This window comes from Schistocerca piceifrons, chromosome 7 (genome assembly GCF_021461385.2).
Source record: "Schistocerca piceifrons isolate TAMUIC-IGC-003096 chromosome 7, iqSchPice1.1, whole genome shotgun sequence".
NCBI lineage: Eukaryota > Metazoa > Arthropoda > Insecta > Orthoptera > Acrididae > Schistocerca > Schistocerca piceifrons.
Genome location: NC_060144.1, coordinates 367,343,151 through 367,369,106, shown reverse-complemented (window position 1 = coordinate 367,369,106; position 25,956 = coordinate 367,343,151). Strand labels below are relative to the sequence as shown.

The 25,956-nt window shown below is 39.1% G+C and overlaps 1 protein-coding gene across 4 annotated transcripts in view; it reads right to left on the bottom strand.

Annotated features, from left to right (window-relative positions):
* Window positions 1–25,956, bottom strand: part of LOC124805227 (very-long-chain (3R)-3-hydroxyacyl-CoA dehydratase) — a 166,998-nt gene that overhangs the window by 16,434 nt on the left and 124,608 nt on the right. For 3 of the 4 annotated variants that reach the window (XM_047265728.1, XM_047265727.1, XM_047265729.1), the window contains exons 6-9: window positions 15,439–15,543; window positions 6,159–6,286; window positions 4,352–4,464; window positions 4,093–4,215 (exon numbers count right to left, since the gene is read on the bottom strand). In XM_047265728.1, the coding sequence (XP_047121684.1) occupies window positions 4,093–4,215; window positions 4,352–4,464; window positions 6,159–6,286; window positions 15,439–15,543 (469 nt within the window). The remainder of the gene's footprint in view (window positions 1–4,092; window positions 4,216–4,351; window positions 4,465–6,158; window positions 6,287–15,438; window positions 15,544–25,956) is intronic. The other variant, XM_047265730.1, reaches the window with a different exon arrangement.

The window sequence follows — 25,956 nt, the reverse complement described above, 5'->3', positions numbered from 1 at the left end:
TGTTGGTCAATGTTATGTCAATGTTATGTCAATGTTATTTGTCATGAAGTTACACACTTGTGCATAATATTTGTTTTGGACAGATGTATCTTAAGGCCCACTCTTTCTTAAACTATCTGATAAATCCTTTATAGAGGATTACAGTTCTGTCATATTGCTGGATAGGACTACTATATTAAATCTCATGTTGGTGAGTCTTTTTCCACTTATTCTAATACTTTTTTCTTTCCAAGTGATTTTGAACATAGCCATCTTGAGGATGGTTATAAATAGTTTTTGGGGGTGTAGTATCACCCTGCTTTACTCATCTTTCAATGGAAAATTACCTTTTGTGTTTTCTTAGGCTGGCAGAAGTCATCGAGGTGTCACAGATATTATATACGAGGTGCCATGAACCATTATGGCCTATAGCCCACGAACAATGATTTTGTGATTGTAGCACGTATGCATTCTCCTGACACCTGTTGATCCTACGGTGAGCCAGATTAATCTGTGCTGGAGATAAACATTGTATAAAAGAATGTTCGTAAAAAGCTGCCTCACTAGTTTCTGATATTTGCCTCCATATGGATCCAGTGGCGGTGTGCTTTTGGTCCTTGTGCCTCACAAGTTTGTTTGCTTTGTTTCCAGACCTTGTTCGGTCAGTGCTTGTGTAACAGCAGTGTGGCTGACACACTCTTCAAAGTCTATAAAAGCTATGCATAGATGCATTTCATATTCATTGGTTCACCTAATTATTTCATGCAGGATGTGTTTATGGCCAATTCTGCCATAAACAATGTGGAATCCAGCTTCTTCCACAATAACAGTGATGATATTCGTCAAGAATTTAGTCAAAACGTTATATATAACAGGGAGTAAACTAAAGGGACAATAATTCTTCAAATTGAGAATACTTCCTTTTTTGTGTAGAAGGATTTCGCTTTGTTCCAGGAGGCAGGGATGATGCCCATTTGTATATAAGCAATAAAGATCTTAGTCAGATATTTTTCTGTTTCCTCACCAATAAGCTTAAGTACGCTCTAAGGAGAAAAAAAGGAGTTATTCAAATGGGACTGAAATCTGTAGATGCGATGTACATGTACAGTCAAAGAGGAGTGATTACCATTTCAGAAAATTGGATGATTCACAAACTGAGCAAGTCAGTAATGTATTTATTCACCTCTGGCACTTATGCAAGCAGTTATTCACCTCTTTTTCCTTGACACTGATTGATAGAGTTGTTGGATATCATGCCAAATTCTGTCCAACTGGCACATTAGATCTTCAAAATCCTGAGCTGGTTCGAGGGCCCTGCCCATAATGCTCCAAATGTTCTCAAATGGGGAAAGATCAAGCGACCTTGCAGGCCAAAGTAGAGTTTCTCAAGCACGAATACAAGCAGTAGAAACTCTTGCAATGTGGGGGGGCGACCATTATCTTTCTGAAATGTAAGCCTAGGATGGCCTGAGATGAAGGGGGGGGGGGGAAAAAAAACAGGACATAGAATACTGTCACCATACTGCTTTGCTGTTTTTGGTCTGGAATCCTATTGACTGGAGTGTAATTTTCTTCAGAGATGAGTCCCATTTCAAATTGAGCCCCGATAACTAGTGGAAACATGTCTGGAGATATTCTGGACAGTGGTAGGATATCTAGCTGACTGTCGCCTGCTGTACAGTTTTACTGCTTGAGAACAAAGAGTGATTATCTGGGTTATCTTTTCTTTCGATGTAGGACCGCTTTGGTGGTAATCCGCGATACTCTTACAGCACAGCGGCACGTTGGCAATGTTCTATATGCCCTGTTTTGTTGCACTTCATGACAGGCCATCCAGGGCTTACCTTTCAGCAAGGTAGTGCCTGCCCACAAGTGGCAAGAGTTTCTACTGTTTGTCGAACTCTACCTTGGCCACAAAGGTCGCTGAATCTCTCTGCAATTGAGAATGTTTCGAGCATTGTGGGCAGGGTCCTCCAACCAGATCAGGATTTTGGTGATATAATGCGCCAACTGGACAGAATTTGGGACGATATCCTTCAGGAGGGCACCAACGACTCCTATCGATTAATGCCAAGCCAATTATCTGCTTGCTTAAATTTCATTTACAGCTTACCTTATTTCTTTTGGGACTTGTGCAAATGAAAATGACGAAGGTGGTCTTCGTGGTTCATGCATTTTTTGACAGTTTGCTGTAGAAAATTCCTTATATGGCTCTAGAATTTCTTCCTTATCTGCATGTTTTATCACTTTTGATTGCTATTTCTTTTTTAGCAGTCATTAAGATTTTAAACTTTGATACAGCTCCTTTTATTCTCCAGTGCTAATTTTATTGAATCTTTTACATCTGCTTTTTATTTTCTTCCTTATTCACTTGCATAGTTCTGAGTATTCTATTTCATCTCTTTGGTAAAAAGGCCTTGGCTGTTTAATAGTGAAGTGCAACAGAATAAACGGCTTTGCAAAGTTGAGTAAAATTTTGAAGTCTTACTTTGGCTTACTTTGGTAACTCAAGAGGTGAAGCAAAGCAGATCAGTGTGCAGCAGCCAGGCTGCATGCCAACAACAGACAACCACTGATGTTCTATGTAATATGGACACAAAACAGCTTGCAACAGCAGCGCAACCTCACGCAGCTCCAGCGGCAGTACAGCGCCAAGGGTGTAACACTCCAGTTTGATCTTACTGACTTATCCCGCTCGATCGGGATCTGATAGCAACCCAAATAGATATTAATTAATGTGACCATGTGCCTAATGGGGCTGGCAATCGGATTGGACTGCTACGGAGTTGTTACATTCCATTTTGTCCTGCGCAAATACTGTAATAATGTACTGTTTGGTGGCAAGAAGAACAACAAACACAGCTTCACTAAACAAAACCTATATTCTTATAAAAAAAAACCACAAAGATAAGGAGACAGCCACTGCCTTCGTCAATACACTGTTAATAACGGCTAATCTCAGCACAGGCTTCCTCGCTATTCATAATCGTCACACGCAACATACAATCACTGTAATCCAAATAATGCTGGCGCGGTAGACGCGGAATCTCAATAACAGCACATAAATATCACTGAATCACTCTGTTAATTATACTTTCTCACTTCCCGTATAATACTAACACAAAGGGGTTGAACCGCGGCAATGGCCACTCCCTTTGTCGGTAATTTCTATCAATTGCTGGCTTCTGCTCAGCTCTGCCCGCCTCGCGGGAACCTACAACACGCACTGACTTGACACAACTCTCGCTCTCGCGACCCGACACACTAATCGATAGTTGCCCTGTCGACCTGTGTGAGTGCAAAACCTAGTAGTAAGGGCCTGTGGACCCCTTAAAGGTGGCAGCTGCCTGCCCCCCCCCCCCCCCCCCCCAATTCCTTACTCTGGAGAAGCATGAAGTCCTTAAAGGTGATATAACTCTGAAAAGGGTTGTGATTGGGCTCAAGCAAGTTAAATCCTCATCCTTTAATTGTTTGGAAGAAACTTGCATGTAGAAATTTCATGTTGGACACACTGGTTTGATGTTACACAAAGGGTACTGGATACGTCTTTGTACAAAATAATCAAAAGGTGTCTGTAGAATTACTCAAGAAAAGTAGAAGTTGCAGTGTTGAATTTCCTTCCAGCAAGAAGCAATCAATGAGTGGATGAAGCCTTTCATCACTGTATCCAATGCGATGGTGAACAAATTGGGAGGTTAAAAAGAATCACATTAAATCTTCTTTAATTAATACATGTCTAACCCAAATGGAACACTACAATGGTTCAGATTGCACTTGCAGTACTTGCCCCCTTATAACTTGCTGAGTTGGTTTTCGGATTGGTGAAAGGCAAGGGCATACGACCACAACCAACAGGACTATTCAAGAAACTCGTGATGTGTGTTCAGCTAAAATTACAGACTAACAAAGTGGAAGGCACAATGCATGAAATGGACCATGACCTATGGGTTTTAACACAGAAAGAAGAAGATGAAACTCTGACACCATCACAGACTGAACACCCATAATAATTACCTCTCTAAAGCATCTTATCATACCATGAATGCATTAACAAAATACTGTTCAAAGTATAGCTTGGCAGCAACAATTGCAGATAAATGATTTGTAACTTACCTTAACATAATTATTCCTTCACAAAGGAATCCTAGTGGATACAGTGGGATCCACATTGTGTACCGCAGCCATGTTAAAACTGGTAAGTTTGTTTTGTACACTTGAGAAATGTAATATGGATATCTAGAAGGAAAAGTCATAACTCAAAGTAAGTACACCGATATGATTTAGAAATATGAAGTATAGAGAAAGTGAATATGTAGGTTTGCAAATAAGAGGTAAATCTCTCTAATTTTAAATAAATCAATAAAAAATTTACCTTACAACTTCTATGGCACTCCAGATAAAGAATAAGTAAAAAATAACTGGTTTCTCTTGCATTCGTTCTTCAGCATCAATCAAGGCAAACAACACAAATCCTCTTCCTGAAACCTAGTAACATTGAAACACATGTACCATCATTACTACAGAAAGGCAGAAACAACCGACACTGAAGATGGGGGACCTTCATAGTATGTAGTGTATGAAGCTCAGCTACAGATGGTCAAAATGGTTCAACAAACCACCATTGGAGCCATGCTGCAGCCAGTAAACTAAAGACAAAATTATAACAAGAAAAAGAGTCACTTTATGATAGTGTGGTGTCTGAATGATTCACTTCTCTTTAATTAACACTGTTACCAACTCTTCTACAATGTACAATTAGGATACATACAGAATTATCTATTTTCACAGTTTATATCTCTATGATGATCTCTAATTTTAAAATGGTGAATAAATATTGAGGTAAGGATTTGCAGCACCAAAAGTTACAAATGGACATTCTGTCATTTTTGTCCAGTACTTCTGCTCTGAAAGCATGAATGTTTGAGAGTTAGTACACAAAAATGAACCACAACACATAATTAGGACACACATACAATGCTTATGAGTTGCAAAATATATATGTATTCTAGGTGTTAAGTTACCTTAATATTGGTCATAAGCAAATTTAACCCTTTCAGCCGTACACTGTTTGTTTGACTACTATGGCAATGCTATTAGTAGCTCACAGTAAAGAGAGCCTGTGCAGTGGCATGTCTCTGTGATGGTGATGAAGATACAAGTTTGGGGAAAGTTAAACACTGTATCAGCACAGCCTATTCTTCACAGCAAGCGCTAGCAGAGACGCCAAACATTCCCCGCTTCTAACAGATGAAGAGTGTTTCGGACTGGAAGTTAATGAATAATATTTGTGAATAATTTGGCGATTAACAACTGCGTGCCAGCATCTCTTTTCTCTTAGTTGGTGAATCTTTATGGTAAAAAAATTCCTGTTATATTTCTCTAGAAATTAATACTGCATCACAGAACAGGGCAAAAAAAGGAAATTTTTTATTTTATTTTTCATAAGGAGACATACAACACAATTAATTGAAAGAAGAGGGACAAATAGAGTTGGGAACATAACAAGAAAAAGTAAATTGAAACATTCAGGGGAAAGCAACAATACATTGCTTCTTAATGGGAGAAGCACAAGCTGGAGTGGGAGGGAGGTGGGGGGGGGGGGGGGGAGATGAAGGGCCAGAGCAAGAAAACACATGCTTACATGCTAGACCGTTTAATGGAAAGAACCAAGTACCTTTAAAGAAAGGTGTTCCATCTGTGGACCAGAATCTTTTCCTGCTGTTTTGCAGTCAACAATGCTGTGTCCGACTATGCAGTAGATTCAATTGCCGCAACACTTTGTCCACAGCAACTGTGCAACGGACACCTTGGCAGTTCATTCACAGTAACAGTGACAAGACAGAGCACTGGATAAGCATTACTTCATCTGAGTGTGCTGCCAACAACGACCACAGTCGCACTGCCTACATTGCTTTTCTGTTTTTAATGAGCACTGGACAAACAATCTGCCATTCTCTTGAGCACACTCTATAGCTCCTACTATTTCAGACATGTCAAATGCAGTCAGCTGACCACCACCACACACAAGTTGAAATTACATGAACCAAATGCCTTCTCTCAGTTTTATTTCGATATGGGTGATACCAAGATCCCTATTTGCAAGAACAGATTTTTTTTATCTAATGTTGCTGACATCTCAATTTTTTTTATAAAGCTTAGAAGTTAGGTGAAATGTATACCTGCAGCATTGGTGCTAATATTCCTCCTTTGGTGTAACCAAATAGTGGATGCATAATTTCCATAAACTGCATAAGCTGACAGAATTTCATTGCACTTCCAACAGCTTGGTAAGTTCCTTCCATGGAATCTGCCACAAAGAACACACAGTTTTATAACAAATTTACAATGTGCTTTTCATTGTGCTGTATTTTATTCATAATGCTGACAGTAGCACAGCAGGGATAAGGGTTTAAAACAAAACTGTGACATTATTCATAACTTTACGGAATAATTAATCTGACCTGTATGTGCAGAAGTTATCACTGGTTTTGGGAAAATAGTGAAATCTTTCAGGACCCACAGAAAGATGAACAAATTTTGAGAGATTTGATACACGACAAAATTACAAAGTAAAAGAAAATGAATATACTGTAGAAGCCAGATTTTAGTTTGTAATTCACTGTGCTTCCTTTCTAATTCAGTTGTGCTGCTATCCCATTCCACTTCCTCCCCCTTTTGTCCTTACACCTTTCCTCCCTGTTTTCATTAACAAAAATCAGTGGTTCTTTTCAAATACTGAGTTACATTCTTTCAAGCAACATGTATTTTTATTTCACCTTTGGATACAGTCATCAACCAAATTCAATTTCCTGCATTTCTGGCAAGTGTTAGACACAACCAAATTGCAGACTGTGAACTGAGGTCTTTAGCATATGGAATAGTTTCTGAAATACATGAGTAACTAAAAGCATTTTGAGTGGTAAAACTCAGTACACTGTCCTGAAAGGGGACTGTTAGAGACGATGGTAATTTCAGGAACATCCCAAGGAAATGTGATAAGCCTACTTCCATTCACCATATCCATACAGTGTCAGATAAGGTGAGCAGGAATTAGATTACTTGCTGATGCTGTGGTTGTGCATGGAAAAATGTCTTCACTGGGGGGGACTGCAGGGGAGCTCAGAATGAGTTGGTTAAATTTCAATTTTACGCTATTAATGTCAGCTTGCTTTAAATACACATTAATACGAAAGGGTGGAAAAAACACTCCTGTAATATTCACAGTAATAATGCTCGACACAGTCAGCATGATTAAATACCTAAGCACAATGTTTCACGGTGAGATGGAATGGAATGAGCACATAAGATAATTTGTAGAGAAGATGAATGGCTTAGTTATTGGGAGAATTCTATGAAGCCGTAGCATAGCTATGAAGGAGACCCTATATACGGAGCACTTTGGTTAATCCTTGAGTACCATACCAGGTCAAATTGAAGGAAGACCACTGAATGCAGGAAGAGAAAAAAAAACTGCAACCAGCCACATTTTTTGATAACTGCTTTATTTTGGCAGAAGTAGTTTCACACCTGAGCTCATCGAAAGATGACAGCTACGATTTCTTCTATAAATTTCACTTTATTTTGGTCCTATAATACAACAGAATGTTCACGATTTCCTTGTTTATAAAAGTGTATACATTACACACAAGGTCTTTATATTTTACTTACTCCAGGAAAGGTCTTTTTTTTATGCATTACAGCACAGCAGTCTGCATCCGTGATATGACACCTGCAAAACATGAGCTTGACTAAAGGCAGGATGGTGGATATGTATTTCATATGGTGTCACGTTTGCTAATGATTTGATTAGTTGAACCAAAGAACAACAAAGGAAGACATCAAAGCCAAACTGTGGACAAGAGCAGAGTTGACCACCCAGTAGTGGAACACACTACTGAGCACAACATGCTCAAGTTCAATGGCCATTTCACTACTCGTGCCACATGGATTCTTCCCACTAGCACCAGCTTTTGTAAATTACAAAGATTGGAGTCATGCCTACAACACATTCTTCATCCCTGTAATCTTCATGGCCTGGATCTCCGTTAATCCACTTATACTACCCAACAGACTCTTTTTCTCTGTCCTGCATCCCCTTTTAATCCACTCCTCTAGGTCATTGTCGTCCTGCACAGCATAAACTCACCAGCTCCAATAGCCCTGTGTCGCATTCCTACCCTGTGAACTTTCTGCCTTTCCTCCTGCATTTCTATCTTGCAACCTTGCTGCCTCCCTCTAAGCCATCAGTGACCCTTCCCCAATCACACTCTCCCACTTGCAGTCTCTTTTCTCCCTCTACTCCTTCTATCTGACACAATATTTACTTCCAGTCCACCTGTCCCTGCCAAACTGCAGTCCCGGCACTGTGTTTTCAGCTGCTGGTACAATCTAGCTGAACAATGTGTGTGTGTGTGTGTGTGTGTGTGTGTGTGTGTGTGTGTGGGGGGGGGGTTTGCATGCGCGTGTGCGCTCTTATGTGCCTGCACCACTAAATAATCGATCCAAAAGCTAGCCTTTATCATATTGATATAGATAGAACTAGTAAACTTACTATGAGAAAAACAAGAGTCATATATGCAGATACTTTAATTATGCAAGGCAAGAGAGGTTAAAAGACTCTTTGCCACCTTGGCTGTATTATAATCATATTCCTTTACTTTCCATGGTCAGCCGATTCCAGCAATGTGCCATTTCCAAGTGCTTACTCGTAACATGTATGTTTGTCATTTACACATGTAACTGCTGTCGTAGTAGACTCATGTGAGAATGATGACAGCAGTTTGATATTTAATTGGTGGATGTACATGTTATGAATAAGCAACTGAAAATTACACATCACCTAAATCAGCCGACTGTGTGAAGTAAATGACTGATTGTAATACAATCATGGAACTGTCTTTATTTAAATTTGTGGCTTTGGCACCTGATACGAAAAAAACTTAATGGCAGTAGAAGTGATAGGGGTCACTTGTGTCTGATAGAATTTTGAGTACTGGATGAATGGCAACTAGCCCATTTAACACAAATACCTAAAAGGTTCTAAGAAGAGATATAATAATTATTGGGGTATTAGTGTAACGTCAGCTACTGGTAAGTCCGAGTTCAAGGTAACTGTTAGTTTGAAGATCATAGGTTTTGTCCTATTGTCTAACCTATGAATGGACTTGTCCCGCCAGTTATAAGGGGACATACAGTTTAACATGGACTATAAAATGTGACCACTTTGCATTTTTAAAATGTGACCACTTTGCATTTTTCACACGCAAATTGTTACAAAATGTAAAATAAGTCTTAAGATGTATAATACACATACCACTGGGAAAAAAGTGCATCAATGCAAGTGACACAGACTTACACAGGACAGTACAGGAGGGCAATTAATGTCATTGCCAGACATGCCGTGCTGCAGACAAACTGGGAACCATGTTATTAGCCGTGGAATGTTGCAATATTTGCAGCAGTTGTTCACCTCCAAAGCCAGTTTGCCATGGCCTACAGAACTCTGTCTGTGTCTGCGATGTGGTTAGCATTCCACGACAATGTGGACATTAACTGTTTGTACTACTGACAGTGTTAAAGCAAGGGCATATAGCAGGTCTGCGTGAGGCTGGGTGGCCATACTGCAGAATTGCACTACTCATGGAGAAAGAGCTCTCCACAGTGCATCTGTGTTGTTACCTGTGGTCAGCAGAAGGGCACATGCCCATCAACCTGGGTCCGGACAATGGCAACACACACATGCTTACCACAACCATCACATTTTATGAAGTGCCATATCAGACCTCACTGTGACTTCACGGCAAATTAGGGACACTGCTGCTCCATGTACTGGCAACCTTTTCAGAATACAACATGTGACACAAAAACAGGAAATGTGGAATAAAGAAATGTATCTAGTTTTTACTAATTTGGAGAATGTATGTGATAAGTCTCTGTAATAAACTTGCTTAGGAAGTTAGGAAAATATAGACTGAATAGAAAATATATATAAGCAGTAAGAAATTTATATCAAGGATGAAACTGGAAGATCAGTTGTTTACAACAATGAGAATATCCAAAGGCCTATGTAAATGCTGCTGCTTATTGCTAACCCTTGTTGAGATGAAGCTCAAAAAGATTAGAAAAGGAACTGTGAAGGAGTGGAATTGAAGACAAGATGATGATTTTTTTAAAATATAAACTCTGATACTTGGGGATGATTGACTGATAAATGGTTTTAAAATGCAAGCACATGCTCAAAATTTGAGCTAGGGGTGGATGCAACTCATGTCAGTTTCATGGAGAATGACGAGATAGCTTTTGAGGTTTCATGAGAAATACCTCTGCCTACACTTTCTACTAATCAATATCTGTTATACATTCTAGTTTCCTTTAAAATGATAGTGAGTTGATGTGCAGGATGTGAGTTTAGTTTGCTAAAAACAAAAATTCTCAGAGAGGGAGAGCTGCCTTCCTTTGTCATTCACTGGATATGGGCTTGCCAGGTTCCTTTCCTTTTTTGTAATGAAAACCTAATGGATTCAGACAGGCTGCTGCCCATTACTGTGGAAGACGAGCTGAAAGCTCAAGTCACAGAAGTACTGAAAAAGGTAGATAATAAACAACTACAAAAGCAAGGAGGAATATAAAAGGATAGTCTTCTGCTCTGGCAGGCAGTTCTATCTTTAGTGGTTTCATATGAGATGCAGCACAAAATAAGAGGTTAAACAAAGATGAAATAGCTGTAGAAATGTAGTACAACATAGGGAGGTGTGCTGGCCAGAATAAGCGAAGGATTCTTGAGGCTAGTTCTGTGGTTGGCAGTTTCCATACCTGATTGGCAGTATAACAACTACTGTACAATACAGACAGAATATTACTGTCACAAAATGTTATTTTATGTTTTCCCACACAAATTATGGAAACCAGGATGCATATAAAAATATAGAGTCAGGCCACTCTTCTGTTATGGACAACTATACATCCAATACGGACAACTATACACCCACCTAGATCTATAGTGATTTCATCTGAGGTGTAAGACATGGGAAGAAGAAGAGCAATGGTCAGACAGAAATAAGAAGTAGTAAAATCCAGTGATGTTCGGGAGGTGCACTCGTTGAAAACAGCTGGAGACTTCTAGTGGTGTATACTGTAGCAGTAGGTCAAGCCTCACTATTCAGTGCAAAGCAGTGAAGTCGGGGCACTATAGAAGCTTATTGACCATTGAAAAAGGAGGATTAGAATGTGATCAGCAAGCCCATTATCTAAAATCTCAATTTGACATATAATCAAATAACCTGCATAAGCAGAGATGTTCTAGAAAGAAGAAGATGAAGAAGAAAAATTGAAAGGGGGGTGGGAGGGGGAGGAATATAATCAAACTCTTAATACCATGGGGGTCAGAAGAAAGATCGTATATGATCAATATTAATTGATTCCTAGAGTTGGTTTACTGCCAGTAGACTGCTCAGAGTGTCACTGCAGATTAGGGAATTCTCATGAGTTCAGGTGCAAGTATTACAGAGAACATGGGCAATGGCAACTAATTCTGCTGTAAAAACACTACAACTGTATGGTATGAAGTGTTCATGATACCCAGAAAGTGTGGGCGCATAGCCTATGTGACTGTTCACCTCTGAGCCATCAGTATAGAGAAAGAAACACTGAAATGCAGAGGGGTTTACTAATTTCTTGATCTGAAGGATAAATCTAGGCAGAGTGTTGGATGAGGCATGCACAATGGTGTGTGTGTGTGTGTGTGTGTGTGGGGGGGGGGGGGGTATTCATTAAGACACCTGACAAATAGATTCAAAAGGAGGAGAAGGAGATCAGACAAACTGCTATGTGGAGTGGCTGCACCCCAGAAGCTGTGAAAGGCAGCAGAGAGTGTGGAGATTCCACTGACATTCTTTTAAAGCTGGCAAATATGTGGTAGTCTTGCCAATCAAGCAACAAATACAAGTCCAAAAAACAGGTATGACTCTACCGCTTACAGCAGTTCATTACAGAGGTATAGTTCTGGATGTGAAAGAGAAGTTCTACATTGGTAGAAGCGTGTAACATGTTTTGGCAGTGGAAAGTTAGAAGCCATTTGTGAAGGTCCACAATTGTGCTTTTCTTGTGGCACCCTGTAGCTGGAATTCAACAACACTCATGGTTGAAGAACTTTAGCAAATACGAAAGTCATCAACACAGAGGGATGGTGAGAGTTATGTTGTATTGCTCATCTTTCTCTGTGGCTTCCCTCTATTTTTCTCAGAATTTCAACATCTTGCATCATTTTATACTGTCGTATGCATCTTGATTCTTCCTCTCTCATTCCCATTACCAAGCCCATATTCTCCCGTAATGCTTTCTTCTAATCGTTCCCCTACAATCACAATCCAGTCTCCAATGACTATTAGACTTTCATCTCCCTTCACAAACTGAAATACCTATTCAATATCTTCATGTACTTTCTGTATCAACTATCGCTGTCAGTATCGATTTGCTGTCAATTCTATGAAAACAACCCAATCACTGAACTCACTGCCCTACTATCCCATTCATAATGGGTCCTGCTTCTGTTATACCATTTTATGTGCTGCTGATATTCATCTGACGAAAGAGCCTTATCTTTTTTCCATTTCATTTCATTTCATTGATCCAAACTATAACTCAATTGAAGCTTTGCAGTTCCCTTTTCAAATGTTCTAGCTTTCCTAATATGTTTAAACTTCTGACGTATAACTAGTTATTCAATTCTTTTCTTATAGTCACCGCCCCCTTGGCACTCCCCTCCTGGAGATCCAGATAGGGGAAAATGCAGAATATCACGACACTTCTTCAATTATAGGCTGCATGTGCTGTGGATACACATTATGCGTCTTTAATGCAGTGCTTTGCATCACCTCCTGCATCCTCATGCCATTGGTCACTGCCAATTATTCTGCATTTTTGGTGCTGTTTCCCACCCCATGGGCAACAGAGAGTGTCCTGAAATTCTGTTTCTTCCTCTGCCCTCTACAAGGCTGTTGGAAGAGCAACAGGGAAAGCAATATTTGATTAAAAATCAAAGATGCTATCCTTCGATCATGGGTCCTAAACTAGGGACATATCTTTCTTAGCATTCCTCCCCTAGTTTTTTGTAGACATGGAGTTTTTTTGTAGACAGTAAGATTTGGTACTGAGTGTGAAACATTGTTTGCTTATCTGTGATCTCTGAAAGCCATGGCAATCAGAAGATCCCAAGGAAAGCAGGATAGTTATTTAGCTGCTTATAGTATTGCGTTAGTTGTATTTTGTAGTATGTCTTGACTTTGCATTGTGTGCAAGCATCATGTGGTGTAATGGCATTGAAAGCATGCCAATGGGCTTTCTTGAGGTCCCGTTGTGACAGGTGCTCAGTCAGGTAACTGTGTGGCAGGGACAATCAAGAAATGATCAATCTCACAGAGGTCATTGTCTACCATCCAATAGGCTGAAGGGAAGAGATTAGAGATACAGACTGAAGGTCAATGGCTGAAGATGTTCCATGTGTCACATGAAAAAGACGGGGCTGTAGCTATTCAATAAACATAGTTCAAGATATGTGATCACTTGCTTCATTACACAGCCATGGTGGGATGTTATAACGCTGCCCTATAACGGGTTGTGGGCATGGAAATCACTCTGTAGGTGGAAACATGGAGGTAGCTGAGAGATTAAGGTTGACTGCCTCTTAAAATGTCAGCTCTCTATCAGGAGGGAGACAAACATTATAGACTAAGATACATAATTGACCATACAACAATGTTCACAGACTCAATTGCTGTACTGAGACCAACAGATGCTCTTTTGGTTACAATTCTAGTTTTTTAAATATGCACAGTGATTATAAATGGTACAGAGTTTTTATAAGAACTACACATAAGACTTATGGTTGACGCCAAAGTTCAGCGAGGTTGTGAAAATGACACCAGTATGATGGGGGAGGGGGTATCAATCTGGTACTTCTGGTGCTATCAGATCCACCTTCACCTTCGATTATTTACCTTTATTACCATTAGAGAGTTTTATCTTTCATTGGGGGATATCAAAGTGGGTATCTGGAAGGTAAGATCACTGAACTGTTCTGTGGCCTACAGCCCATCTCAACCAGTGGCTTAGCCTACCATCAAGCAGCAAGGCAGTGTCAGTCTGTATAGTAGGAAAAGTAGGGGATGGGGACCTGTGCTCTTCGTAAGCAAATGTATTTAGATGGTCACCAGGGCCGGACACTGAGGGAGATGTGATAGTCCTCATCCTTGCTGCAGAGGGGACTCAGTCATAGTGATTGCAAGTTCGTTGTCATTTGAAACTGATGTAGATATTCATAATTTTTTCTTTGCTTCAGAATATGAAATATGGTCAAATGTTTCATACTACTCTATCTTTCTTCCCTTCTTTAAAATGGAGCTATTCAAGGGCTGATGGGAATGGTGCTCTTCACAGCTGATACAAGCTGGGATTTGGTTGCACAATACTTTGCAAACATTTAACATTTAAAACATTACAGGGGGGGGGGGGGGGTGGAACACAGCTTTAAAATTCACAGTAGTATACCATTACTTTTACCTTTTCAGTTAATACATCCCCTTCGAAAGCCAAAGTAAAAGCACCAGTATCAACTCATCTTTTGACCCTCATTCGATATGGCAGACAAAATGGACACTCCATACAGTTCTTAGGCTGTTTGCAATGAAAATTGCACCTGGGCCATGGTGACACTCTTGTGAAATGTGATGGTAACCTCACCGAGCTTCTCGTGGGACAGAAATGCCTGTGATTGAGTAGGGACCACTGTTTTTATCATGACAAAGCCACTTTGCATTTTGCTAGTTTATATTATGTCCCCGAATTTTCTACCTATGTATGACAAAAAACATGAGTTTTGGGTCAAATAAGACTTGTCATTAGTTGATATACAAACTAGTTCATGAGAGGAGTGTTCTCACCATGTCTTTTGAATCTACTTTCTGCATAGTGTGCCCCCAGAAAGGAAAGTATTGGCATTAAACCAATATGTGTCTTATATCAATTCAGGCTGATATGATGTTGGGTTGTTGAACTTGAATGAATTGTATCATATTAGTCAAGGATTTTTCCTTCTCTTTGTATACTTTGTTTTCCGGATTGTTTTTTTATGTTTCCCTTCAGCTTTCCTTTATTTTCACATTATATATGAAATTCAGAGTGCCCCATGAATAGAAATATAATGTTATGACATAAAATAAACAAACAGGCATAACACAGAAAAAATGTAATAAATATAAAAAAACAGAGATGGAAGAAGGATAGGCTAAGACACACAAATAATTCCAGTAAAACCAAAACCTATAAAATCAAAATGCATGCACAACAAATTGGACATAAATTGATGTTGATTCATGCACTTGAGAGGCCAGGTAATGCTGATGCCACATTACTGCTAATAGAAAAGAACAAGAGCTAATAATGGGTATATGACAAAATACTCACTTGGTCCATCACGATAATATCTAATTCCCATCACCGTCAGGATATATGTGAAACCAACAAATTGAACCAAGTTATACAAGGCCAAATAAACCTTCTTCATGTCTTCTGAAAAGAAAATAATTTTTATGATTATTCAAATGAAATGCTGATTTTAAAGAAAGTATGTGGACAGTTTAATTTATAGCAATATGGGAAATATAAATATTACTAAAACACTATACCAAACCTGGTACCAGATGCAGTATAGAGGAAACAAAAAATTTGATTTTCAATATCTCATATAATTATGGACCGAATTTAAAAATTTAAAATGCTGTCATAACCTACTCATTAAGAGGTATAATATGTTAAAAGTTTAACACAAAAAGATAAATATTACAGTTAGAAACTCCGTGTTTGTCATGACACAGTGTAACTGATGGCATGCAAATAGCAAGAATTCATACGTCCAGTACTTCAGAATAAGAGGACTCAGTGACTTCCAATAAACTTCAAGCATAATTTCAAATTTTTCCTGAACTTTCTCACTTATTTGCTTGAAGGCAAACATTTAACACATTAACTCTTTTGTAAAGTAATCAGATGCCTGACGCTGTTTTATTCATGAGAGTTTGAGACAGAATCTGAGCTTTACTGGCAATTAAATTAACCTATAGCATACACATGTGAAAAAAATTAAGACAGAAAGTCAGTGTTACACTCTAACAACGTAAAAAATAGGTTACACTCTAACAACAGAAAAAATAGTTAAAACAAAGGACTACTGAATCATAGCACACCTTTCCCATTCCCCACAATCTTGTTTAGCATGTATATTTCTCAAATGTATTATACAGTTCTCTTGAATTTTGTCCTTTGATGTTGACTGCTCTGGTAATCTGCTTCTCAGCACATTTGTCTAACAGCAATATTTTCCTCCCTTTCTTAACATTTTCATAATTGATGCTGTAACAGTGGCATGATCATTGATTCCCTCGTATACATTACCAAAATTAAAAATTTCAGATCCACTTGTTGCTGGGAGGTCCAAGATGTTACTCTCTTTAATAAGTATTGAGTGGTGTGCTGCAGTGGTTAGACAATGTAATCACATTCGGCTGTTCTCCTGCCTGGCCATCCAGATTCAGATTTTCCACGGTTTCCCTAGATAGCTTAAGGTTAATGTATTCATTCATTCATTCATTCATTGTGTTCCACAGAGCCCATTACAGAGGAGAACCATCAGTAACGTGTAACAAGTCAAGGTATACATTAATCGGCAGATGCTGAGCCGAGTGGACACGAGAGCAATGATAGCAGCAGCAGCAGCAGCAGCAGCAGCAGCAGCAGCAGCAATCTAATACACATTAATTTTTTTTCCACGTGCTTCTGAAAAGAACTGAACTACACCTGGGTATTTAACTGCATACACTAGTGGTTAGCAAATTACTCTAAGTTTTTGTTTTTGCGTAAATCTTGGTGCATATTGTTGTCTACGGGTAGCCTCCTAGTGTAATTTTCCCACCGCTGGAAGCTCCCCTTCATGCCAATAAGTTCAAATCTTGTGCTGGTACACAGCATATAGCTTAGATCAGTTCATTCCAGTTTGCATACTTACCTTGTGCAATAGCTTTAGGGTAAGAAGAGTTTCTAGTAACAGATAACTGTAGATACATTCACTTCAGAAGAGAAATTTATTCTGTTCAAGAGCTTGTCGTCTCAGGGTATAGTGAAGAATCTGCAGAGCAGTTTTTAATGTTTCTTTTTTCTCATTACATTTTGCATACATTTCAAATTCGGTAGCACCATTTGAGATTTTACATCTATTTTTACACTGGTGACAAGACCTCTGACACCTTTGGTGGCACCGAAATCCCCTGGCAACCCGGGTGTCGCTATATCTTCTGATAAGCAGTATGTGACCGGTCCATCCTCACTTGAGAGTGAGTTGCAGACAGTGGTGGGTTCGCATTTCACTGGGTGGAAGGTGAAAGAGGAAGCAGGTCGCTCAGCTGGCTCCGTATGCCTTAGCAACAGGTACGAGGTGCTACCAAGTGTTGTTGATAACTCTGAGCCACCAAAATATGCCTCTCTTATTGGGACAGTGACTTATTTTCCTGTCTTTCTGGACAAGTGCACAGGGTGGATATGCTTGTCATTGGAAGCTCCAATGTTAGGTGGGTTTTGGAGCCCATCAGGGAAATAGCAGGCGATGTGGAAAAGAATGCCAGTGTGCACTCAGTATGTTTGCCAGAGGGTCTAATTCATGATATGCAGAAGGCCAGCGGCTTTTGAGTGCAATGGGTGCAACCGGCTACATATGGTGGCACAAATGATGCCTGCTGGGGTGAACTGTTCATGTACCAGCGCCATTATCTATTATAAAAGATGTAAGACAAATGGTTGGATTCTGAGGGCACCCCTTTTCGGTGGCATCTGATTTGGTGAGGGTAACTAGCATTGCATGGGTGGTGCAGGCTCAGCTGTCTATTTGTAGCATCTTATGCATGGCTGATCACAGCCATCTGGTTTAGAGCACAGTGGAAGGTCTACACCAAAGGCTCAGACGACTCTGTTATGTTATTGGATGTGACTTTCTCAACCTCCGCTATTGGGTGTAGAACTGTAGGTTTCCCTGTAATAGGTCACATGTGCAGTACACACAGGAAGCGACTGCTAGGATAGTGGAGTTCGTGTGGTGTGCACAAGGGGCTTTTTTTTTAGCTTAGGTAATTCTTCACTTGGGATCAAAGATGATTTGCCTGTAAATTAGCCATAATGTCCTCAGAGAATGTTTGTCCACACAGCTCAGAGAGAGAAAAGTTTACTAAAACTGCAGGAGCATCCAAGGAAACATCCCAGAATTAACATTGCTTACTGAAGGTTATAATGCACAGATAGTACAAAGGACAGAAAGTTAGTTGAAACCGAATGTTAATGACAACAGAATCCTAAATTCAGCTTGGAAAATTTATCATAAGGATAGATTAGTTGCCAGTGGCGGTGGCGTGTTTATTGCAGTAAGGAATTCAATAAAATCTAGCTAGGTTATCACGGACTCCGATTGTGAATTAATCTGGGTGAAGTTAAATGTCAAAGATTGGTCAAAAATGGTAACTGGACACTTTTATAAGCTGCATGGGTCAGGAGGTCTAGTGGTAGAGCACTTCAGACAGAACTTAAAGAATATTGTTAACAATGTTCCTAATTATGCATTTGTAATAGTGGGCAACTTCAACTTGCCAGATATAGACTGGGAGTGTCAAGCTACCAAAACTGGTGCCAAAGACAGGGATCCGTGTAACACTGTTCTGAATGTCTTGTAGTTTGAGAACCAACTCGTGATGGTATGTCTTAAACTTCCTGGCAACTAACAGACCAGAACTTATCAAATCCGTTAACGTATAGGAAGTATCTACGACACTGAGTCTTAAAAAGAATGTTAAGAAAGGTTGGAAGATATTTTTACTTAGCAAGAGTGACAGAATACAAATTTCAGAGTATCTGAGCAGTTAGCATAAAATATTCAATGATAAGGATGAAGAGGTGGAGAACAAATCAAAAAACTTCAAAGGCATCATGCAATATGCCCTAGACAAGTTTGTTCCGAGTAAGTTCTTAAGGGATGGGAAAGAGCAACCATGGTTCAGCAGCCGTGTTAGGAAACTGCTACGTAAACAAAGATAACTTCATCTTAGATTCAAGAGAAGTAAAAACCTAGCTGATAAACAAAAGCTGAACAAAGCAAGAATGAGCATAAGAGGAGCAATGAGAGAAGAATTTGATGACTTTCAAAGTAAAACTTTGTCAATCAATCTGAGCATTAAGCCTAAAAGGTTTTGGTTGTATGTAAAATCAGTAAGTGGGTCAAAATCATCTATTCATTCACTCAGTGACCATACTGGCCCTGAAATGGAAGATGACAGAGATGGCCCAAATACTGAATTTAGTCTTCTGAAATGGTTTCACCACGCAAATCTTAGCATAGTCCCTTCTTTCAACTGTTGTACAAATGTCGAAATGGCAGATATTAAGATAACTGATCGCGGAATAAAAAAACAACTACGATAGCTTAGTAGTGGAAAGAAGTCAGGGCATGATGAGATACCTGTAAGATTCTACAAAGATTGTGCGAAACAACTTGCTCCCACTCTAGCAGTAATTCATCGTAAATTGCTTGAGCAATGAAGGGTGCCTAGCAACTGGAAGAAGGCACAGGTTATTCCAGTTTTTAAGAAGAGCTTTAGGGCAGATGCATACAATTATAGACCTATACTGTTGACATCAATCTGTTACTGAATTGTGGAACATATATTATGCTCAAGAATTATGACTTTTTGGAGAGCGAAAATCTCCTCTACAAAAATCAACACTGATTCTGCAAACAGAGGTTCTGCAAACAAACAGAGATTCTGCACACAAACAGAGATTCTGCACACAAACAGAGATTCTGCACACAAACAGAGATTCTGCACACAAACAGAGATTCTGCACACAAACAGAGATTCTGCACACAAACAGAGATTCTGCACACAAACAGAGATTCTGCACACAAACAGAGATTCTGCACACAAACAGAGATTCTGCACACAAACAGAGATTCTGCACACAAACAGAGATTCTGCACACAAACAGAGATTCTGCACACAAACAGAGATTCTGCACACAAACAGAGATTCTGCACACAAACAGAGATTCTGCACACAAACAGAGATTCTGCACACAAACAGAGATTCTGCACACAAACAGAGATTCTGCACACAAACAGAGATTCTGCACACAAACAGAGATTCTGCACACAAACAGAGATTCTGCAAACAGAGATTCTGCAAACAGAGATTCTGTGAAACTCGGCTCACCCTGTTCGTCGATGAGATCCACAGTATCATAGACAATATCGAGTATCGGAGCAGATTTGCGACTGGATTCAAGACTTCTTGCAGACAGAACTCAACACGTCGCTCTTAACGGAACAAAATTGACAGATAAAAAGATAATTTCCAGAGTACGCCATAGAAGTATGATAGGACCATTATTGTTTACAATGTATACAAAGGATCTAGCAGAAAGTTTTGGATCCTCTTTAAGACTGTTTGCAGATGATGCAGTTGTCTATAACAAAGTAGCAATGCCAAACGATAGTAACAATTTGCAGAATGACCTACAGAGAATTGATGAATGGTGCAGGCTCTGGCAGTCAACACTGAATGTAAATAATTTTAACATATTGTGCATACGTAGGAAAAGAAATCCACAACTGTGCAGCTGCAGTACTGATGACAAACTGCTGAAAACAGTATCTACCATAAAATATCTAGGAGTAACTATCCAGAAAGACCTCAAGTGGAATGACCACACAAAACAAATAGTGGGGAAAGAAGGTGTCAGATTCAGATGCATAGAAAGACTCTTAAGGAAATGTAGCTCATCCAGGAAGGAAGTGGCTTATAAGGCACTTGTTCGACCAATTCTTGAGTACTGTTCATCTATTTGGGATCCCCACCAGGTTAGACAGATAGGAGAGAGAAAGAGAAGATCCATCAAAGAGTGGCACATATTGTCACTGGATCGTTTAGCAGGCATGACAGCATTAAGGAGATGCTCAACAAACTCAAGTGGCAGATGTTACAAGAGAGGCATATCATGGAAAGATTTACTACTGAAATTTGAGAGAACACTTTCTGGAAAGAGTCTCCGCCCATGACAAGAGTCTGATGAATAGTTAACACAATACAATATGGAGGCAACAATATCTGCACCAACAAAAGTGACTTCTCAAAGTCAGACAGTTATTCACAACATCATTATTAATGTTTGTAGGTCTAATTGTGAGTCACATGTAGTCCAAACAGAAATATCCGACAGCATGGACAGCTGATCTTGTTCTGCAGAAGTAAGGACATAATATCTGGATCAAAACAAACAACCAAAGAAATCAGGAACATCAGTGAAAAAATATTAACATCTTTAGATGTGGCTTCAGTTGCCCGAGACTGCAGATTAGATTAGATTAGTTTTTCGTTCCATAGATCCATGCTGAGGAGATCCTCGTGGATGTGGAACATCATTTAAAAAAAAAAAAAAAAAAAAAAAAAAAAAAAGCTGAAATAACAATACTAATAGTATGAATACATACAATATATCATTTGTTTCTATTAAAAAATTCATCAATGGAGTAGGAGGAGTTGGCCACTAGTAAGTCTTTCAGGCTCCTTTTAAACTGATCTTTATATTTAACTAAATTTTTTATGTTTGCTGGCTAATTATTGAAGATGAGTGTTCCTGAGTAGTGGACCCCTTTTTGAACTAAAGTAAGAGCTTTTAAGTCCTTGGGCAGATCATTTTTGTTCCTGGTATTGTATGTACAAAGGACAGAAAGTTAGTTGAAACCGAATGTTAATGACAACAGAATCCTAAATTCAGCTTGGAAAATTTATCATAAGGATAGATTAGTTGCCAGTGGCGGTGGCGTGTTTATTGCAGTAAGGAATTCAATAAAATCTAGCTAGGTTATCACGGATTCCGATTGTGAATTAATCTGGGTGAAGTTAAATGTCAAAGATTGGTCAAAAATGGTAACTGGACACTTTTATAAGCTGCATGGGTCAGGAGGTCTAGTGGTAGAGCACTTCAGACAGAACTTAAAGAATATTGTTAACAATGTTCCTAATTATGCATTTGTAATAGTGGGCAACTTCAACTTGCCAGATATAGACTGGGAGTGTCAAGCTACCAAAACTGGTGCCAAAGACAGGGATCCGTGTAACACTGTTCTGAATGTCTTGTAGTTTGAGAACCAACTCGTGATGGTATGTCTTAAACTTCCTGGCAACTAACAGACCAGAACTTATCAAATCCGTTAACGTATAGGAAGTATCTACGACACTGAGTCTTAAAAAGAATGTTAAGAAAGGTTGGAAGATATTTTTACTTAGCAAGAGTGACAGAATACAAATTTCAGAGTATCTGAGCAGTTAGCATAAAATATTCAATGATAAGGATGAAGAGGTGGAGAACAAATCAAAAAACTTCAAAGGCATCATGCAATATGCCCTAGACAAGTTTGTTCCGAGTAAGTTCTTAAGGGATGGGAAAGAGCAACCATGGTTCAGCAGCCGTGTTAGGAAACTGCTACGTAAACAAAGATAACTTCATCTTAGATTCAAGAGAAGTAAAAACCTAGCTGATAAACAAAAGCTGAACAAAGCAAGAATGAGCATAAGAGGAGCAATGAGAGAAGAATTTGATGACTTTCAAAGTAAAACTTTGTCAATCAATCTGAGCATTAAGCCTAAAAGGTTTTGGTTGTATGTAAAATCAGTAAGTGGGTCAAAATCATCTATTCATTCACTCAGTGACCATACTGGCCCTGAAATGGAAGATGACAGAGATGGCCCAAATACTGAATTTAGTCTTCTGAAATGGTTTCACCACGCAAATCTTAGCATAGTCCCTTCTTTCAACTGTTGTACAAATGTCGAAATGGCAGATATTAAGATAACTGATCGCGGAATAAAAAAACAACTACGATAGCTTAGTAGTGGAAAGAAGTCAGGGCATGATGAGATACCTGTAAGATTCTACAAAGATTGTGCGAAACAACTTGCTCCCACTCTAGCAGTAATTCATCGTAAATTGCTTGAGCAATGAAGGGTGCCTAGCAACTGGAAGAAGGCACAGGTTATTCCAGTTTTTAAGAAGAGCTTTAGGGCAGATGCATACAATTATAGACCTATACTGTTGACATCAATCTGTTACTGAATTGTGGAACATATATTATGCTCAAGAATTATGACTTTTTGGAGAGCGAAAATCTCCTCTACAAAAATCAACACTGATTCTGCAAACAGAGGTTCTGCAAACAAACAGAGATTCTGCACACAAACAGAGATTCTGCACACAAACAGAGATTCTGCACACAAACAGAGATTCTGCACACAAACAGAGATTCTGCACACAAACAGAGATTCTGCACACAAACAGAGATTCTGCACACAAACAGAGATTCTGCACACAAACAGAGATTCTGCACACAAACAGAGATTCTGCACACAAACAGAGATTCTGCACACAAACAGAGATTCTGCACACAAACAGAGATTCTGCACACAAACAGAGATTCTGCACACAAACAGAGATTCTGCACACAAACAGAGATTCTGCACACAAACAGAGATTCTGCACACAAACAGAGATTCTGCACACAAACAGAGATTCTGCACACAAACAGAGATTCTGCACACAAACAGAGATTCTGCACACAAACAGAGATTCTGCACACAAACAGAGATTCTGCAAACAGAGATTCTGCAAACAGAGATTCTGTGAAACTCGGCTCACCCTGTTCGTCGATGAGATCCACAGTATCATAGACAATATCGAGTATCGGAGCAGATTTGCGACTGGATTCAAGACTTCTTGCAGACAGAACTCAACACGTCGCTCTTAACGGAACAAAATTGACAGATAAAAAGATAATTTCCAGAGTACGCCATAGAAGTATGATAGGACCATTATTGTTTACAATGTATACAAAGGATCTAGCAGAAAGTTTTGGATCCTCTTTAAGACTGTTTGCAGATGATGCAGTTGTCTATAACAAAGTAGCAATGCCAAACGATAGTAACAATTTGCAGAATGACCTACAGAGAATTGATGAATGGTGCAGGCTCTGGCAGTCAACACTGAATGTAAATAATTTTAACATATTGTGCATACGTAGGAAAAGAAATCCACAACTGTGCAGCTGCAGTACTGATGACAAACTGCTGAAAACAGTATCTACCATAAAATATCTAGGAGTAACTATCCAGAAAGACCTCAAGTGGAATGACCACACAAAACAAATAGTGGGGAAAGAAGGTGTCAGATTCAGATGCATAGAAAGACTCTTAAGGAAATGTAGCTCATCCAGGAAGGAAGTGGCTTATAAGGCACTTGTTCGACCAATTCTTGAGTACTGTTCATCTATTTGGGATCCCCACCAGGTTAGACAGATAGGAGAGAGAAAGAGAAGATCCATCAAAGAGTGGCACATATTGTCACTGGATCGTTTAGCAGGCATGACAGCATTAAGGAGATGCTCAACAAACTCAAGTGGCAGATGTTACAAGAGAGGCATATCATGGAAAGATTTACTACTGAAATTTGAGAGAACACTTTCTGGAAAGAGTCTCCGCCCATGACAAGAGTCTGATGAATAGTTAACACAATACAATATGGAGGCAACAATATCTGCACCAACAAAAGTGACTTCTCAAAGTCAGACAGTTATTCACAACATCATTATTAATGTTTGTAGGTCTAATTGTGAGTCACATGTAGTCCAAACAGAAATATCCGACAGCATGGACAGCTGATCTTGTTCTGCAGAAGTAAGGACATAATATCTGGATCAAAACAAACAACCAAAGAAATCAGGAACATCAGTGAAAAAATATTAACATCTTTAGATGTGGCTTCAGTTGCCCGAGACTGCAGATTAGATTAGATTAGTTTTTCGTTCCATAGATCCATGCTGAGGAGATCCTCGTGGATGTGGAACATCATTTAAAAAAAAAAAAAAAAAAAAAAAAAAAAAAGCTGAAATAACAATACTAATAGTATGAATACATACAATATATCATTTGTTTCTATTAAAAAATTCATCAATGGAGTAGGAGGAGTTGGCCACTAGTAAGTCTTTCAGGCTCCTTTTAAACTGATCTTTATATTTAACTAAATTTTTTATGTTTGCTGGCTAATTATTGAAGATGAGTGTTCCTGAGTAGTGGACCCCTTTTTGAACTAAAGTAAGAGCTTTTAAGTCCTTGGGCAGATCATTTTTGTTCCTGGTATTGTATGTATGAACTGAGCTATTTGTGGAAAAAAAAGAGATATATTATTTAGGACAAATTTCATTAACGAGTAAATATACTGAGAGGCAGTAGTTAGTATACTCAGTTCTTTGAAGAGGTTTCTACAGGACATCCGTGAATTTACTCCACAAATAACACGTACCACACGCTTTTGGACTCTGGAAACTTTTGTTTGACTTGAAGAGTTACCTCAAAATATTATACCATATGACATTATGGAATCAAAGTATGCAAGCTTTCTCATTTTTATATCGCCTATGTCTGCTAACGCTCGAACTGCTAATACAGATTTGTTAAGGGGTTGCTGCAGTTCTGTGGTGTGCTCCTCCCAACTGAATTTATTATCAAGTTGTAATCCCAGGAATTTAAAACTGTCAACCTCTTCTATCTGCTCTTCTTCATACTTTATGCATATGCTGGGTGGGAACCTCTTACAGGTTCTGAATAGCATATAGTGAGTCTTTTTGAAGTTTAATGTCAGTGAGTTGGCTTTAAACCATTTATTAATATCCATGAAAATATAATTAGCAGATATTTCTACAACTACACTCGACATACTATTTATTGCAATACTTGCGTCATATGCAAACAAAACGAACTCTGCTTCTGGCAGTGTAACTGATGAGAGATCATTTAATGTACACAAGAAGAAGCAATGGCCCTAAGATGGACCTTGTGGGAC